The 18,420-nt window shown below is 37.2% G+C and overlaps 1 protein-coding gene and 1 long non-coding RNA gene across 2 annotated transcripts; one reads left to right on the top strand and one right to left on the bottom strand.

Annotated features, from left to right (window-relative positions):
- Positions 1-797: 797 nt before the first annotated feature.
- LOC113354395 lies at positions 798-3,031 on the top strand. Its single transcript, XM_026597740.1, has 2 exons — positions 798-2,318; positions 2,369-3,031. The coding sequence occupies exons 1-2, from the start codon at positions 798-800 to the stop codon at positions 3,029-3,031; spliced, it is 2,184 nt and encodes a 727-aa protein (XP_026453525.1).
- A 12,061-nt stretch (positions 3,032-15,092) lies between these two features.
- On the bottom strand, positions 15,093-17,384 carry LOC113308450. Its single transcript, XR_003339800.1, has 3 exons — positions 17,190-17,384; positions 15,942-16,016; positions 15,093-15,387 (listed from the first exon to the last, which is right to left on the bottom strand). It is a non-coding gene; the product is annotated as an uncharacterized LOC113308450 (long non-coding RNA).
- Between the last annotated feature and the right edge of the window lie 1,036 nt (positions 17,385-18,420).

Here is an 18,420-nt window from a genome sequence, read left to right as displayed (position 1 = left end):
ATAAATCAAGGTGAACAGGAACCAATTGATAAACCAGACTTATATTCCCGAAGAACAACCTAGTATTATCAATCACCTCACAATAATCTTAATCGACGGAGCGAAAAAATATATTGCGGAATCACAAACGATGAGACGAAGTGTTTGTGATTTCTTTGATATCTTGCCTATCGGAGATATCAATCTCAAGCCAATTATTACAATTGTACTCATACGATAGAAACAACAAGATCATATCACACAACTACAAGAAAGTAGTATCGGTCTGGCTTCACAATCCCACTGAAGTCTTTTAGTCGTTAACCTGGTTTAGAAGAAGAAGCCAAAGGTTAAAGGAGAATCGACTCTAGATTAGCACAACTAGTATCACACAGAAGGTGTGGGGATTAGGTTTCCCAGTTGCTAGAGTTCTCCCTTATATATTCTTTCAAATCAGAGTTTGCAATCAATGTTAGTGTCATGATCCTACATTTATCTTTACTTGTAATTGCATATTTCCTTTGGGTGTAACTTAAGACTGAGTGGGGTGGTATTAGGAGTAGGGTTATTCCTCGAGTTTTGTGCGAGCTAAGATATAATCCCAGCTGTTGGATGCGGCTGCTAGGGATTGGTCATATAAAAACCAATGATTGTACTCAGGTGGAATTCGTGTAATGAAATCTTATTGCTTCAATTGAAGTTAGGCTCTGAATTTTCTCAGAGAGAAAGCAGCTTGCTGATATTATCATCAATTCATCTTGTAGTTATATCTTGATACACTACAATTGGTATCAGCTTCTATCCTGGCACCTGTTATCATGGCGAACAAAGAGAAACTCCAAGAAATCACCACAACCATTAATCAAAACTCTGAATCTATCACCGAAATCAAATCAGAAGTGGGTTCCATCAAAGATGCAATTAGTTCCTTGAAGACTTCTGTTAACAACTTAGATTCCCGACTTCTTTCTATCTTCGATCTACTTTCGAATATTCAACAGCAAGGTTCAAATCATCCTCCAGATCAACCTTCACCTGGTGCTTCTCATTCTAATGGTGGTTCTTTCGACGACATCCGTCATCTTATCTGGAATATTCATCCACCCAATACTGGTAAATTCACTCGAACCCCAAAGGTAGATTTTCCTAGATTCAATGGTACAAACCCTCGTCGCTGGGTTCTGAAATGTGAGAGGTATTTTCACCATCATAACTTTCCTGACGAAGAACGTGTTGATATGGCTGCAATACACTTCGATTCTCAAGTTGACCCGTGGTATCCAAGTTACCAACAAGGTAAAGGATCTATTCCTTGGTCTACTTTTGTTCAGGATTTATATGCTCGTTTTGAAGATGTTGCTCATGATAACTATGTGGGAAGTTTCAATAAATTGTCTCAAACAACCACAGTAGAGGACTATTATGATAAATGGGAGCACTATAAAAGCTATATAGTAGCTAATAATCCATCACTTCCTGATAGTTTTTATACACTGAGTTTCATTAGTGGCTTAGAGGAGGAAATTCTTATTGTTGTGCAAATGTTTAAACCAGAAGATACTTCCACAACTTTTTATCTGGCTAGATTACAACAAGCTTCCTTACAACAGCTACATAGACCAATTATATCATTCTCTAAGCCATTTGCACCTACCCCATTATCTGTTTCACACCCACCCTCCACTGTCAAACCTTTTTTATCTTCACATTCTACATTCTCAAAAGGTAATGGTTCTTCCCTACCACCTTTTTTCACACACCCACCCACCCCAACAAAACATTCTCCTGATTCCACTCTTCCTCCTGTGAAACGTTTACCTCATGCTCAAATGCAAATTCAGAAAGACAAGGAGTTGTGCTATAATTGTGACGAATTATATAGACAAGGTCATAAATACAAAACTCAGCAGTTATTTATGTTGATTGCTGACGAAGAACAAGAATGGAAAAGAGCTTTATCCACTGATGAAGTTAGTGATACATCTCATTCCGGTGGAGATTCCCCAATCGAAATCTCTTTGCATGCCTTGATAGGGAACATTGCTCATGATACAATCAGAATATCTGGTCATCTTAACAGGCATCCGGTAACTGTTCTTATTGATACATGCAGTATGCATAGTTTCATTGATGTTACATTAACCTCAAAATTGGGTTTACATGTGTCTCCTACGGGACAAATGCTTGTTACAGTTGCTAATGGTGATAGCACAATAAGTCAAGGTATCTGCCAAAACCTTACTTGGGAGATGCAAGGCTACCAATTCTCAGCAAATTTACGGGCACTACCTCTAGGTGGATGTGACATCGTCTTGGAGCTGACTGGCTTCGCCAACTTGGTGATGTACTTTTCAACTTTGCTCACCTGCGCATTTCTTTTCTTCATCAGGGCTGCAATATCACTCTACAGGGTAATCATTCTAAACCTTCTCTCAGCTTAATTAGTGGTTCTTCTTTTGCTAAATTCCTCAAGAATAACACACCCACAATTATTGGCCAATTCTTTTCAATATCTACACCCATCACACCCCCACCACCTGCAGTCTCCACACTTTTAGAAAGTTTTGTTGATGTTTTCGCAGAACCAACTGGCCTTCCTCCATCTCGATCACTTGACCATAAAATACCTCTTAAAACTGGCTCAAACCCTACTTCCCAACGGCCTTATAAATGCCCGTACATACATAAGTCTGTGGTTGAGTCCTTAGTTTCTGAAATGTTATCCAATGGTGTAATCCAAAATAGCCATAGTCCATTTGCTGCTCATATCCTCTTGGTCAAAAAGAAGGATGGCACCTTGCGTTTTTGTGTTGATTATTGCAAGCTTAATGACATTACGGTTAAGGATAAATTTCCAATACCTCTTATTGAAGAACTACTAGATGAGTTAAATGGGGTTGTAGTTTTCTCCAAGATTGATCTACGTTCCGGTTATTATCAAATACGCATGTATGCGCCTGACATATACAAGACTTCTTTTCGCACTCATTATGGCCATTACGAGTTCAGGGTCATGCCATTTGGGCTTATTAATGCCCCTGCAACTTTCTAGGCCCTCATGAATGAGGTATTTCAGCCATATCTTCGCAAGTTTGTACTTGTTTTTTTCGATGACATCTTGATTTACAGTCCTTCTATGGAAGCCCATCTAGAACATATTCAGCTTACATTGTCCTTACTAAGGAAGCATTCATTATTTGCAAATATGTCTAAATGTGCTTTTGCTCAGCCAAAATTAGAGTATCTTGGCCATATTATCTCTGCAAGTGATGTTGCTACTTATCCTGACAAGATTACAGCCATGGTCAATTGGCCAAAGCCTCAAACACTTAAGCAGCTCAGAGGCTTCTTGGGCCTTACAGGTTACTACAGGAAGTTCATCAAACACTATGGTACCATTTCTAGGCCACTTACTGACATGCTAAAGAAGGATTCCTTCTCTTGGTCTAATGCTGCAACTCAAGCCTTCTCTGCTGTCAAGCAAGCCATGACTTCTGCACCAGTATTAGCACTGCCAGATTTTTCTCAGCCCTTTACACTTGAAACTGATGCATGCTCAGGAGGGGTTGGAGTTGTTCTTATGCAGAATTCTAGGCCAATTGCATTTCTCAGCAAGCCATTGGGTCTTAAAGCTTTGGCATTGTCTACATATGAGAAAGAATTTTTAGCCATTGTCATGGCTGTTCAAAAATGGAAGCATTACTTAAGCAGTCAACAAATTTTTATCCACACAGACCATCAGAGTTTAAACTACTTGATGGACCAAAAGTTGTCTACTGCATTACAACAAAAGTGGCTTGTCAAGCTCATGGGTTTTGATTATGTTATCAAGTACAAGCCAGGAATGGAAAACAAAGCTGCAGATGCCCTGTCCAGACTTCCTACAACTATGTGCTCTATATTTTCCTTATCCCAACCACGATGGATGCAAGACATTCATTCTAGCTATGAGTCAGATCCTGCAGCACAACAGCTTATCACTCAGTTAACTATCACACCAGCTCAGGGAAATTACTCTTACTCACAGGGCATCTTAAAATTCAAGGGCAGACTATATGTTGGTTCAGGTAATGCTCTTAGATCATCTATCCTCCATTCCTTGCATGCTTCTTATATTGGGGGACACTCTGGCATTATAGGCACTTATCACAGAGCAAAAGCTTCTTTTTTTGGCCTAACATGAAGAATGACATAATTGAATTTGTCACCACTTGTGATGTCTGCCAATGTCATAAAGGAGAAAACACACTTCTAGGAGGGCTCTTGAAACCTCTCCCTATACCTGACTCTGCATGGCAACACATTTCTCTTGATTTTATTGAAGGCCTACCATTGTCATACAAAAGGAATGTTATCTTGGTGGTTGTAGACAGGTTGACTAAATATAGTCACTTCATTCCTCTTGGACACCCATTCACTGCTATTTCAGTTGCAAAGGAATTCCTATCTCAAGTGTTCAAGCATCATGGTCTTCCTAAATCTATAGTCAGTGATAGAGACAAAATTTTCATTAGTCAATTCTGGCAGGCTCTGTTCAAGTCTCTTGGCACCACCTTGAAGCTCAGTACTGCATACCATCCTCAGACTGATGGTCAAACAGAAAGTACTAATGCTTGTGTTGAGCAATATCTAAGATGTATGGCAAGTACTCATCCCAAACAATGGGTGCAGTGTCTAGCCCTAGCTGAATGGTGGTTTAACACCAACTACCACACAAGCTTGAAGATGTCTCCCTTCCAAGCATTATATGGTTATGCTCCACCTCATTTGATTTTTCCTATTCCTACATCTACTTCTGTGGCAACTGTAGAAAACTATTTACAGGAAAGAGATGTTATGCTCCAGCTACTAAATGATGAACTCTCTAAAGCTCAACACAGAATGAAGTATTTTGTTGATCACAAGAGATCTGACAGAGAATTTGCAGTAGGAGACCTGGTATTCTTGAAGCTTCAACCATACAGGAAAACATCAGTAGCTGTGAGAAAGAACTTCAAGCTGTCTTCCAAATATTTTGGTCCATTTGAGGTACTTCAAAGAATTGGAGTTGTTGCTTACAAGCTTCAACTACTTGTTGGCTCCAGAATCCATCCAGTCTTCCATGTCTCCTAGTTAAAGAAGAAGATTGGCTTACATGCTACTATATCACCTCAACTGCCATTGGTAGATCATGAAGGCCAGTTCATAGTGGAACCTGCTACTGTTTTGGACACTAGAGAGACACTCAAGGGTACATCCAGTGCTCAGAAATTTTTGGTGCAATGGTGTAACTCAGCTCAAGAAGATGCTACTTGGGAGGATGCTGCTCACTTACATGCTCAGTTTCCAGATTTTATCCTCGAGGACAAGGATCTTTAAAGGGAGGGGCAATGTCATGATCCTACATTTAGCTTTACTTGTACTTGCATATTTCCTTTGGGTGTAACTTAAGACTGAGTGGGGTGGTATTAGCAGTAGAGTTATTCCTCGAGTTTTGTGTGAGCTAAGATGTAATCCTAGCTGTTGGATGCGGTTGCTAGGGATTGGTCTTATAAAGGCCAATGATTGTAATCAGGTGGAATTCATGTAATGAAATCTTATTGCTTCAATTGAAGTTAGGCTCTGAATTTTCTCAGAGAGAAAGCAGCTTGCTGCTATTATCATAAATTCATCTTGTAGTTGTATCTTGAAACACTACAATTAGCTTGGTAACAAAGCATTCAATATTCACCGTTAGATGAAAACCTGATTAGATTCAAGCTAATATCTTTCAACCGTTAGATCGAAAACTAGCTTGTTACACACAAATGAAATGCGTGTTTCTAGGCTTGCGTAACTGTACCCAAGCTTGTACATTTGTTGGTTCAATAATAGTCAACCAAATGGTTAGCCATATGATCACTTTCATATCAACCATATTCTTCTTCACCATAACTAGTTCAAGTGACTCAGATGAACTAGTTAGAGAGTTGTTCAATTGCAAGGAAATCTTATGTAACTACACAAGACACAATCGAAGCAAAAACGATTTGATTCGCTCGAATCGGTTCATGAACTATATAGCCACGGTTTGCAATTTTCATTCCTTAGTTTATATAAGAATAAGTTCACAAACATCGTTTTTAGATATAACCTACTCAAGTTCGCGGTATGGGTTCGCGGACTTAAGTTCCCGGACGGAGTTCACAAACTCCAGCATAATTTCTCGGGTCGAGAACTTCCGCCAGTTCACGGACTTGGCTCACGCCACCATTCCGGTTCTCTTGATCAACAAAGTTCGTAAACTTCGGTTCAAGGAATAAGGACTTATATATATATATATATATGTTTCCACAACAATGCTTATATCCTCCAAAGGTTATATAATCTAAACTCTCATTTCAATCATTGAAATATTCTTAGAGGACGTTGATATTCTATAGTTGTTATTCACAAACTATTTTTCATCAAAGTAAGCAATTTTCAAAGTGATTGGAACTTGTCAGACTTAAGTCACTAGGTAAAGATGAACTTGGCTAAAGCGAAAGCTTACCAACACATATTTCGAGAAATAGATAGGCGAGATAAACTCGGCTCGAAATAGAAAATGTGTATAATCTAAGTCTATATAGAAAAACGACTATTGTCTCAAGATGGGAGATAGATAGACTTTTGAGTGATAGATAAGTTCAAGTCTCCACATACCTTTTAGTCGATGAAGATCTACCGGTTCCTTGAGTAGTCCTTCGTCTTGTATGATGATTGTCATGGAGTTCTTGAGCTCAACTACATTTTCTACTAGTCCGAGACCTTAGCTATAGTAAACTAAAAATCAAGACTTATAGTTTTGATCACTAACATTGACAAACATGCTTGAGATAGCAACACATGCGAGTTCGACCGAGCAATGCTCTAACAAAGTTTTTTCGAGAGGTGGAGCTGATAAAACCTTGTTTACCAAATGGAGTGGGGAAGATATTGTCATTGCTCAAGTCTATGTAGATGATATCATCTATGGTTCAACTTCTGAGAAACTTGCAAAAGATTTCCAAGTCTCTCTTGGCAAAGAATTTGAAATGAGCAATGTTGGTGAATTAAAGTTCTTCTTAGGATTACAAATTCACCAACATAAGGATGGAATTTACTTATCCCAAGAAAAATATGCAAAGGATCTTGTTTCAAGGTTCGGTCTGGATAAGTCAACTCCAAAACTAACACCTATGCCCACTACTGGTAAACTACACAGAGATGAGAAAGGAGTAAATGTGGATCAAAAAATGTGTCGATCTATTATTGATAGCCTTCTATATCTTACAACTACTAGCCTGATATTTCTTTTAGTGTTGGTTGTTGTCCTAGATTTCATGCTAATCCAAAGGAATCTCATCTTGCAGCTGCAAAAAGGATCATACGATATGTAAATCACACAGTCGGGTATGGTCTATCCTACACTTTGAATACAAACACTAACCTTTCTGCTTATTCAGATGTTGATTGGGAAGGATGTGTAGAAGACGGAAAAAGTATATCAGGAGGTTTCTACTACGTAGGACTGAATCTTGTGGCTTGACATAGCAAGAAACAAAATTCACAATCCCTTTCCACATGCGAAGCAAAATATATTGTTGCTGGCTCATGTTGTTCTCAACTTCTATGGATGAAACAAATGTTGGATGATTATGTAATTGATACTGAAATAATGAAGATCTTTTGTGATAACTCTAGCGCGATTCGAATCACTGAGAATCCCGTTGAGCACTCAAGAACAAAGCACATTGATATAAGGTACCATTTTATTCGAGATCTCTATGAAAATGGTATCATAAATATGGAATTTGTGCATTCCGAACAACAACTGGATGATATTCTTACTAAACTATTAGACACTACACTTACGACAGCCTATTGGTGTTGTTTTGGTTCATTAGTTGTTCTTAAAACTCTTGCCCCTGTGCTTATCTCTATCTTTTGGGAAATTGAGTTTGGAACTCCAGTAAGTGTTTACTTCAACTCTGCATTTGTTTCAGTAGGTTGATTTTCTGTCAAGGTTCTTTATCCGTTTTGTCAAAAGAAATCCTTCTTTTCTTATGAAAGTAAGGTAGCTCTTGTTGTTCTTTCGAGAATGACATATAATGGGGGAGAGTTCTTAATTGAACTTGTGCTTAATTGTCAAATCTTTGTGGGGAGTGCGGCTGTGGAATATTATAGGGGTTATCTTGTATTTTTATAAACTCCTTGATGAATGCATTTAGCTTCGGCTATATGATGGCATCTAAAAAGTTGATATGTGCTTTCTTTTGGTCATGAAATGTCTCTATGGAAATTTCATTAGGATCCCACTAGTTTTCGTACCTTTGGCAATTTTATTGACAAAAAGGGGGAGAATTAATGTGTAGTTCACACTACAAATAGATATGGTTTTGGGATCATTATGTAAGGGAGAGTGGTTTCCATGTGAGATGGAGTATTGACTTAGGGAGAGTGATACATATCATCATAGTATTGTTGTCAAAGTTGTGATACAATTGAACTTTGATGTTTTATGATAATACTATGACACTGTATAACAATGATTGAGAATTCTTGTTTTCTCATTGTTATGACTACGGATTTTCAACAACGGTGATACTAAACTTACAACCTTTGGGATCATTGGAGTACTTGGAAGTGACGAAGATTTCGAGTAATGTTGAAGAACCAAGAAGATCAGGCATGTGGAAGAGAAGCTATAAAAGTTTATTTATCTATTTTTGTATTCCATATGTATTGATAGTTTTGTTACTAAAATTGACAAAGGGGGAGATTATTAGAGCACTGCTCGGTCGAACTCTCATGCGTTGATATCTCAAGCATGTTAGTCAATGTTAGTGATCAAAACTATAAGTCTTGATTTCTAGTCTACTATTAGCTAAGTCTCGGACTAGGATAGAAAGTGTAGTTAAGCTCAAGACTCCATGGAGATCATCATACAACGACGAAGAACTACTCAAGGAACTGGTGGAACTTCATCGACTAAAAGGTATGTGGATACTTGACCTTATCTATCACTCAAAAGTCTATCTACTCTATCTCCTATCTTGAGACAAAAGTCGTTTTGCTATATAGACTTTGATTATACACATTTGCTATTTCGAGCTGAGTTTATCTCGCTTATCTATTTCTCGAAATATGTGTTGGTAAGCTTTCGCTTTGTCCAAGTTCATCTTTACTAGTGACGAAAGTCATGTTAAGTTTCAATCACTTCAAAATGGCTTTGACAAAAAATGGTTTGTGAACAATAACTATATAACGTCCTCTAAGAATGTTTCAATGATTGAAATGAGAGTTTAGATTATATAACCATTGTGGGACATAAGCATTGTGTGGTAACTCATACATGTATAAGTCCTTATTCCTTGAACCAAAGTATGCGTACTTTGCTGCTCAGAAAAACCGAAACTAGAGTCCGCGTACCCAGTCCGCATACTGTCGGAGGTTCTCATCCCGAGAATTTCTGCTGGAGTTTGTGAATTGAAAACAAACTTATTCTGGGTACTTAAGTCCGCGTACCAGTCCGCGAACTTAAGATGGTTATTTTCTAAGAACGATTATTCGTGAACTTAAACTTATATAAACTAAGAAATGCAAGTTTGCAAACCGTGGCTATAAAGTTCATGAATCAATTCGAGTGAATCAAATCGTTTTTGTTTCAATTGTGTCTATTATAAAGATCTAAGCAATTGAACAACTCTCTAGCTAGTTCATTTGAGTCATTTGAACTAGTGGTGGTAAAGAAGAATATGGTTGATATGAAAGTGCTCATATGGCTAACCATTTGGTTAACTACTGTTGAACCAACTAGATGTACATGTTTGGGTACGATTACACAAACCTAGATAAACGTGCATTTTATTTGTGTGTAACAAGTTAAGTTTTGATCTAACGGTTGAAAGATATTAACTTTAATCTAATCAGGTTTTCATCTAACGGTGAATATCGAATGTTTTGTTACTAAGCTAACATTGATTGCAAACCCTGATTTGAAAGACTATATAAGGGAGAACTCTAGAAACTGGGAACCTAATCCCCACACCTAATGTGTGATACTAGTTGTATTAGCTAGAGTTGATTCTCCTTTAACCTTAGGTTTCTACCGAGACCCTGTAGGTTAACGACTTGAAGACTTCATTGGGATTGTGAAGCCTGACCGATACTACTTTTCTTGTAGTTGTGTGATATGATCTTGTTGTTTCTATCGTACTAAGTACAACCGTAAGATTGGCTTGAGATTGATTTCTCCGATAGGCAAGATATAAAAGAAGTCACAAACATCTTCGTCTCATCGTTTGTGATTCCGCAATATCTTCTTTCGCTAGTCGATTAAGATTATCGTGAGGTGATTGATAGTTCTAGGCTGTGTATTCAGGAATATAAGTATGGTTTATCAATTGGTTCATGTTCACCTTGATTTATCAAAAGACGGAACAAAAACTCATAGGTATTTCTGTGGGAGACAGATTTATCTATTACCGTAGACTTTTCTGTGTGATACAGATTTGTTTATTAAAGTTTTCGACTTTGGGTCGTATCAACTCTTAGTTGTGGGTGAGATCAGCTAAGGGAATCTAGTGCGTAGTATCCTGCTGGGATCAGAGACGTAAGGAGCGCATCTGTACCTTGGATCAGTGTGATATTGATCGGGGTTCAACTACAGTCCAGACCGAAGTTAGTTGTAGTAGGCTAGTGTCTGTAGCGGATTAATACAGTGTGTATTCAATCTGGACTAGGTCCCGGGGTTTTTATGCATTTGCGGTTTCCTCGTTAACAAGACTTCTGGTGTCTGTGTTATTTCTTTTCCGCAATATATTTTGTTAATTGAAATATCACAGGTTGTGCGTTGAATCGATCAATTGGGAAATCCAACCTTTGGTTGTTGATTGAAATTGATTGATCCTTGAACATTGGTCTTTGATACCGTTCAAGTGATTTCTCTTGTATTCAATTAGACTCGCAGATTTTTATTTGCTTGAGTAAGTATTGAATCGAGAAAGAGAGATATAACTCTTTGATATACTTTTATTAAGATTGAGTCTGACTGTCTAGTTGATTCTATTAAAAGTATATTGGAGTTAGTCCATACAGATTGCTAATCGAAATATTGGGTGTGGTTGTTATACCCCCGCTTTTTCACTGAATACGATGTAGCACACGAAGTTTCCAAATACACTTCCAAAATTTGTTACTAGGGGAGGGGACTAAGCCCTTGAACTCCCAAGTGTTAGAGCATTGCTCGGTTGAACCCACCAAGCGTTGGTATGTCAAGTTTGGTTTTCATATTTTAGTGAATCAAAACTCATTTTAAAGAGTCGCTTGATTATGTACTAGAGTCAACTTCGTATAGGGTAGCTAGAAAGTTACTAGGATATGAGACTTACAAGTATTACATGAAGACTTGAAGAATGTGAAGAAGTAAAGAGCTACAACGACGACATCATCCTTCCACTTGAGGTTAGTAATATTTGACTTGAACTGTTTCATTCTTAAAGTATCCTTCAAGTCGTGCATATTGAAAATATAACTACGAAGCTGTGAATGATTATACTCTAGTTAGACATAGTATTAAGGAATTACAATACGAAGTATAACGTCTATCTTTTGAACTTCGTATATAAGACATCGACATAATCATATGAATGCTATTGTGATTATGTATGGGTATGGGTGAAAATTTCGTCCTATGAAACAATGTTTTACATTCGTTTAAAGGAAGTACAATTCATAAACTTGTTTTATGAATCGAAAGGGAAATCGCTAGGCTTATTGGTATTGTTATTCATTGCAAATCTTTGGATTACCAATATGTGTGTTTAGTATAACCGCTCATAACTTGTTTATGTATCTTGGTAAAACTATTCACAAGACCTGACTTTTGTATTGGTATGACTTTTATTAGTGAAACCGATCTTAAGTAATCACCTGAGATGGTGTGATCGATATATTGTAATTGGTATGACCAACTCTAGACATTGGGGAACCGATCCTAGTAAGAGGTGCAACCTATCACAAGTATTTTGAATCGATCCTTGTAAGAGGTGAAACAAGTCTTAGTAATTGGTGACCGATCCTATGACTTGTGCAACCAATTATGAGTAAATACCATAATTATGTGGTAATCGATCCTAGTACCTAGTCAACCAATTTTGGGAAAGCTAGTGTGACCAATCCTAGTACCCACATGGAGGTAGAACCGAAGCTTTGCATTTTGGTAGAACCGTGAAACCCATTAATGGTGATTTGATAGGATAATCAATCACATATTTCTTGGAAGTCGGATGAACCAATTCTAAACTCGTTTGGAAGTGTGGCAAATCGGTTCCAAGATTGTAAATATGAAAAAGGATTTACAAAGTAAAGATATCGACATACTTTGAACACGAGCAATAATTCTTAACTTTTATTGTTCAAAGATATTCTTTAATAACTAAAGGAGAATCCCGGATCAAAATAAATTGAGAATCTTTTAATTAAGGTTTTTAGTTTTATATGCTTTTAATTTCCAGCAATTAAAATGCATATCTTTAGAAAATAAAAATTGGTAATGTGCATTTACTAATTGGAGATTTTCTACTGAGATTTCTGTTAATATTTGGACATAGCATTTTCAGAAATTATGAAAACCGAATTTGGAAATATATTGCATATCTTGAGAATATTTTTGGTTTTGGAAATTCCTTGGTGTCCAAACTTCCTTGGTCTATAAAATTGAAGTTTGCATTTCGAGCAAACTAACCTCAGAGCCAGCAAAACTACCTAGTTGTGTTGTTACAGGTGGAGCCGTCTATTCAGAGATGAATCTCTTACGACCGCTCGTTTTAAAGACTTCTTTGGGATTGGGAAGCTCTACGAGTACTGTTGGTGGGAAACTAGATAATTGCAGTTTATTGTTAGTTTTCGATTGATTTGATTGACTAACGGTTGTTGAATTTTGATTGCACCTAGTTTGTTTATGCTTGAGAATCTTCTCTTCTGATATAAGATCCATTCAAACTAGATCGAAATTTTGACGGGGATCTTTAGACTGTTTGTAGATCTAAAGACGTCTGGTGATAATCCATTGTTAACTATGTGTGATTGATCACAAGAGATTCAAGTTGATAGTGTGCAGGTGTTTATTGAAGATCTAAGAAGATTTGAAGACAAAGAAGATTGCTTGTTTGAGTTCATAATCTTTGGTGTGCTCAAAACTTGATCGGCTGGGGATCCAACTATAATCGGTTTATCTTTGTGATAACCTTGATTGATTAGTTGAGTAGATCGGCATCAATACGTTTCTTTGTGATTAAGAGTATTGATTGCATAGCCTAAACAATTACCTTGGTAGTTATTGATATATTGATCTAAGAACCTGACAAAGGAGTTTATTGAGATAAACGGAAGAGCCTTTTGTCAAACTCATATCACTTGTTTGAATAGAGTTGTTACCGAACAGATTTGTTGTTCCTTTACTGTTTGGAATACGAACCAAAGGAATTGTTCCAAGTGCGTGACTTATTGCAAGTTGGAGGCGCATGGATACAGACGGAACTAGGTGATATAGGTTTAGTTGCTTGGTCTCAACTATACGAAGTTGGTTTAGATTTTGTATAGCGGCTTAATCCTGAGAGTATTCAATTCTGGATAAGGTCCCGGGGTTTTTCTGCATTTGCGGTTTCTTCGTTAAAAAAATCTTGCTGTGTCTTTTACTTTTCTATTTCCACAATTATAATTAGAAGTAAAATACACAAACGTTAATTCCTAATTACTTGATTGCAATCCTATTGTGTTTGGTTAAGTCTGAACCTATTATCAATAATCATACTTCGTTGTTGTATTGTCTCGATCTTGTATCCATAGTCAATCACACAAGTTATCTTGTTGTCGTATTGTCTCGATCTCGTATCCATAGACAATCACACGAAGTGTGAACCAATTAGTTATATTGTCTCGACTCAGTCCATAGACAATCACTTTCGGAGAGAGGACTTATAGGTGGAAAAGTTTTAGATTGAGGTATGTTTGGATACCCTCGTCTTTTCACCAAGTAGGTAGATTTATAAGAAAATCTTCTTTGAAAGCTCCCAAGCCCACCTCAGGAGTGCAAAGCTGGCTTAAAGGAATAGTGATGATCTTCTGAACATAAGCATCATCGAAGTGGGTGGTTAATCTATTAATATTTCAAGATCTAGTTTGAGGATCAATAAAATAGGAGACTTTAACACTAGGGTCAGGGGGAACTAAAGGATTAGGAGTAGCAGATCCTAAGGTAGGGATCCACTTATCACACTAAGGGTCAATAAACTCACCATCTCCCACAATCCAGTAGATAAAATGATTGGTAATTTCTTTTATAGCATGAAGGCACCTTCAGGTCCAAGAAAAGGCACTAGGACACTTAGCATTAAGAAAATCAGTATTGGGAAAGTACTTGGCTTTCAGAACAGAGACTAAAAGCCAATCAGGATGTTCAATAATTTTCCAGGCATTTCTAGCTAACATAGCTAAGTTATTCAGTTCTGATAAAGCTTCATAACAAATAATGTAGAGGTAAGGAGACAAAGGGTCTCCTTGTCTCAACCTTCTTTCATGTTTAATAACACCAGAAGGACTACCATTCAACAGGACAGAGTAAGAAACGGTAGACAAGCATTGACCAATAAGATTCACCCAATGATCAGACATACCCATTTTTTAGAACTTTATCCAGAAAAGACCATTCAAGTTTATCGTAAGCTTTAGACATGTCCAATTTTATGGAAACTATACCATCTTTCCCTTCAATTATTATGGTTAATAACATAAACAACCTCATTAGCAAGAAAAATGTTATCAGAAATACTCCTTTTGGGAACAAAGGCACTCTGGTTTTGGGAGATTAGGCTATCCATGAAAAGCTTGAGTCTATTGGCCATAGTTTTAGACAAGATTTTGTGTATGAAATTACATAGCCCTATAAGTCCATAGTGGGATACCAGATCTGCCAGAGGGAAGTGAGGAATAAGGGAAATATTAGTATAGTTGAAAACTTTAGCAATGTGCCAAGTACTAAGAAGTTTGTGTCATGTCAACAACAGCTTGTCTGTAGCGCCCCTTTTTCGAAAAACAGTAATTAGGGTTCTAATACCAAGTCTATCTTAGACTGCGATAAAACTTACGAGACAAGCCAATTACACAAACTACACTATTCATAATATACATAACCATCTAATTTACAAGTGTGTTGTTTGTAGATACACAATACAAACATTCAGGAGGTAGAGCCTTACTTACAATCAAAAAACTCAAGAAAATACACCTTCAGAAAGCTACAAGACTGCACAGTACTACTGAGCCCAGCAATGATATCTCAAGGACGAGTTATAACAACTTAATCGACCCAGACACTAATTTCTCCATCGGCCGAGTCAACACCACTTGCATCGAGGCTACCTGTCACTAAAAGGAGGTGGAAAGAGTGAGTTAAACAAGCCCAGTGGATACTTACACTCCTCAAATGAAATCATCAAAGTTGATTTTCAAACGATGCAAAATTTCAGAAATGTTGTAACACATTTAATTCACTGCAATAACAATCAAGTAATCTAAACATTTACAGAAGAACAACACACACGAAACAATTCAAGGTATATGGAACTACTCCTTCTTCAAACAATGTATATATTGGTGTCGACCAATTCCTTGCACACCTATTAGCTTATATTGGTGTCGACCAATTGCTTACACACCTTTTACGCATAAAAGCTCGAATTCATGTAGATATAAACGAAGGAGCGTATCCTATATACAACAATTGGAAATTCCAATTTCCCATAACATTCATACCAAACAAGCACACAATTTAGGTTCTTTCCAAGTAGTGGAAAGACCCAAAAGAATCAACAGGGTTTTAAGGAATCCAAGATTCAGCTATGCATGAGTTTGTTTAAGTGCATAATATAATTTTTGTAAAAAGACATTAATGGTTGCAAAAGAGTGATGTAAATTCCCACCTCAAACCGCTACTCAAACCTCAATCTTCGTAATCCGCCAACTGAATTCAAAGACACCTAGTCAAACAGTAAAACCTGCACAAAGCAGTTTGATTAAAACTCACTTCAGTTTCAGCCTCTAACACCCTTGTACACAACACGAGGGTATAAGTTTCAGGGTGCATAAAACATTCATCTTCGATTCAATTCAAACAACCAATAGCTCTTTAGAAAGATAACAATCTCCTCTACAATTTTCGTTAAGACATCATGAACTAAATCAATCTCTAACATAGTTGTAAAAGTCCATAAAGACGCCTACTCACCGCAGTTACAAGCAAATTCCAGATTTCATAATCAACTCTAAAATTAACAAAACTTAATTAGTTCAACTCTAAAACAAGCAACAAATCTCTAAAGTTTGGTAGTTCAATATACTTTAAATCCCTACATAAGAACTAAGGCTAATTCAAGTTGTAAGTGTCAAAATCCTTGAGAAAAGAACTGTCAGGAGCGCCAGACAGTTGCTATACAAAGTTATTATACATCAAAATGTAAAGTTCTAACTGCAATGACGATTGTCATGCTGGATTTCTTGTTCAAAAGATGAGCTAATACTTATCAGTAGAATCTTAGGCTAATTTAAGATGCATAGTTGTCAAGATCACTGAAACAGAGTTGGCCAAGAATGTTGAACAACAGATACTGAAATAGGCGTAACTTACATTAAGTAGCTCAGGGAAGAACACTTAATCATCACAGTAGATTCGTCTTTCAAAGTACTGAATTTCATGAGAAGAACCTTTATTCAGTTCATTTTCTAGAGTGCCCTAGAATCAAACCGAAGACACAGGACAAAATATGAACTTTCTGATATGAAGTGGTTTGTTTCAATTCACATATTTCTCTTGTGAAACCTGACATTTACAGTGACTCTTAAGGACAAAACATACCTAATTCTAAGTTCCAGCAGAGTTCTCTCCCTAACAAGAATCAGCAGACAGAGATTAAGAAACAAATAAAACATAACCACAAAAGAAAACCCTGTGACTCTGGTGTTACACAGATTCTTAAAATTCACTAATCTCCTCTATTACGAATTCCTATCATGTTTCAATACCAGGCAGAGTTGAACCCAAAACCCAATGAACCCTAGGTTCTTCATACTTTGATAACAAAATAGACCACAATAGAGTGATTGAATCATCGAGAAAAACACTACATGTTTTCAATTGATCGGTAAAAGAAGAAATAGGGTTGAAATCATACCTTCAATCAAAACCCAAGAACAAAGAAAACCCTTTTTCATTTACTTCAAAATCTCCATGGAAACAGCAGATTAGAACATGAAACTCACCACTTTCAAACACTCAAGATGAATCAGAATTGGGTATGAATTTTCTAGACTTTTGGTTGAATTTCTTTTCACCTGAAGCTCTCGTCAATTTCCCTCTGTGTGTTCTCTTACAGTGACCAAATACTAGATTCTCAAACGGATAAGCCTTAAAGAGTTTTATCACAATTCATTTCCGATAATACCCCTAACAAGCATTACTAATTTACTACACAAAAGCATGACAAGGACCCTAGGTGTCGCAGTGGTAGTCTGCCACAATTCTAGCTAAAATCAATCTAAGAACTTGTTTGTTTGTAGCTGACTCGGTGTCTGAATCTGAGTCAACCCCTGACTCGGACCGAGTCAGCAGTCAGACCGTTTGTTTTTCATTTTGAGTCAGATCTGACTCGACCTCTGACTCAGACATAACCCCTGACTCGGACTCATTTGAATCAGGTAACAAAATACCCCTGACTCATGGGACCAAACCACTGACTCACTTATTTCCGAGTCAGATGAGTCAGATCTGACTCAAAACAAACATATCGACTCAGATTCAGATGAGTCAGGTGATTTCACTCAGATCCAGATGATTCAGATCCAGACGACTCAGATGAGTCAGGAGTAAACAAACATGGTGTAAGTCCAAATCATCTGATTTGCACAGACTTAATTTGTGCACATCACAAAAACGAGGCCTAAATGCACTTTGATTAGTCAATAATCCAAACATAAATATTGGATTTCTACAATCACCCTAACTAATAAAACTTTTCGTCCTCAAAACAACATATACATACCTCAAGAAAACAACTCTGGATATTGTGCTCGTATATCGGATTCTTTCTCCCATATAGCTTCTTCGATATTGTGATGAATCCAACGCACTTTCACTAATGAAATAATTTTGTTTCTCAAAACCTTCTCCTTACGGTCCAGAATCTCTATCGGCCCTTCCTTATAGGAACCATTATCTTCTAAAGGTAGAGACTGCCAATCCAACACGTAAGAGGAATCAGACTCGTGCCCACGAAGCATAGACACATGAAATACGTCATGAACTTGAATCATACTTGTTGGAAGTGCCAACCTATATGCTACCTCTCCAATCTTCTAAACAATCTGAAATGGACCAATAAATCGTGGTGCTAGTTTACCTTTCAA

Source organism: Papaver somniferum, chromosome 1 (assembly GCF_003573695.1).
Source record: "Papaver somniferum cultivar HN1 chromosome 1, ASM357369v1, whole genome shotgun sequence".
Lineage (NCBI taxonomy): Eukaryota > Viridiplantae > Streptophyta > Magnoliopsida > Ranunculales > Papaveraceae > Papaver > Papaver somniferum.
The sequence above is the reverse complement of the archived record's forward strand: the minus strand, read 5'-3'. Positions and strand labels throughout refer to the sequence as shown.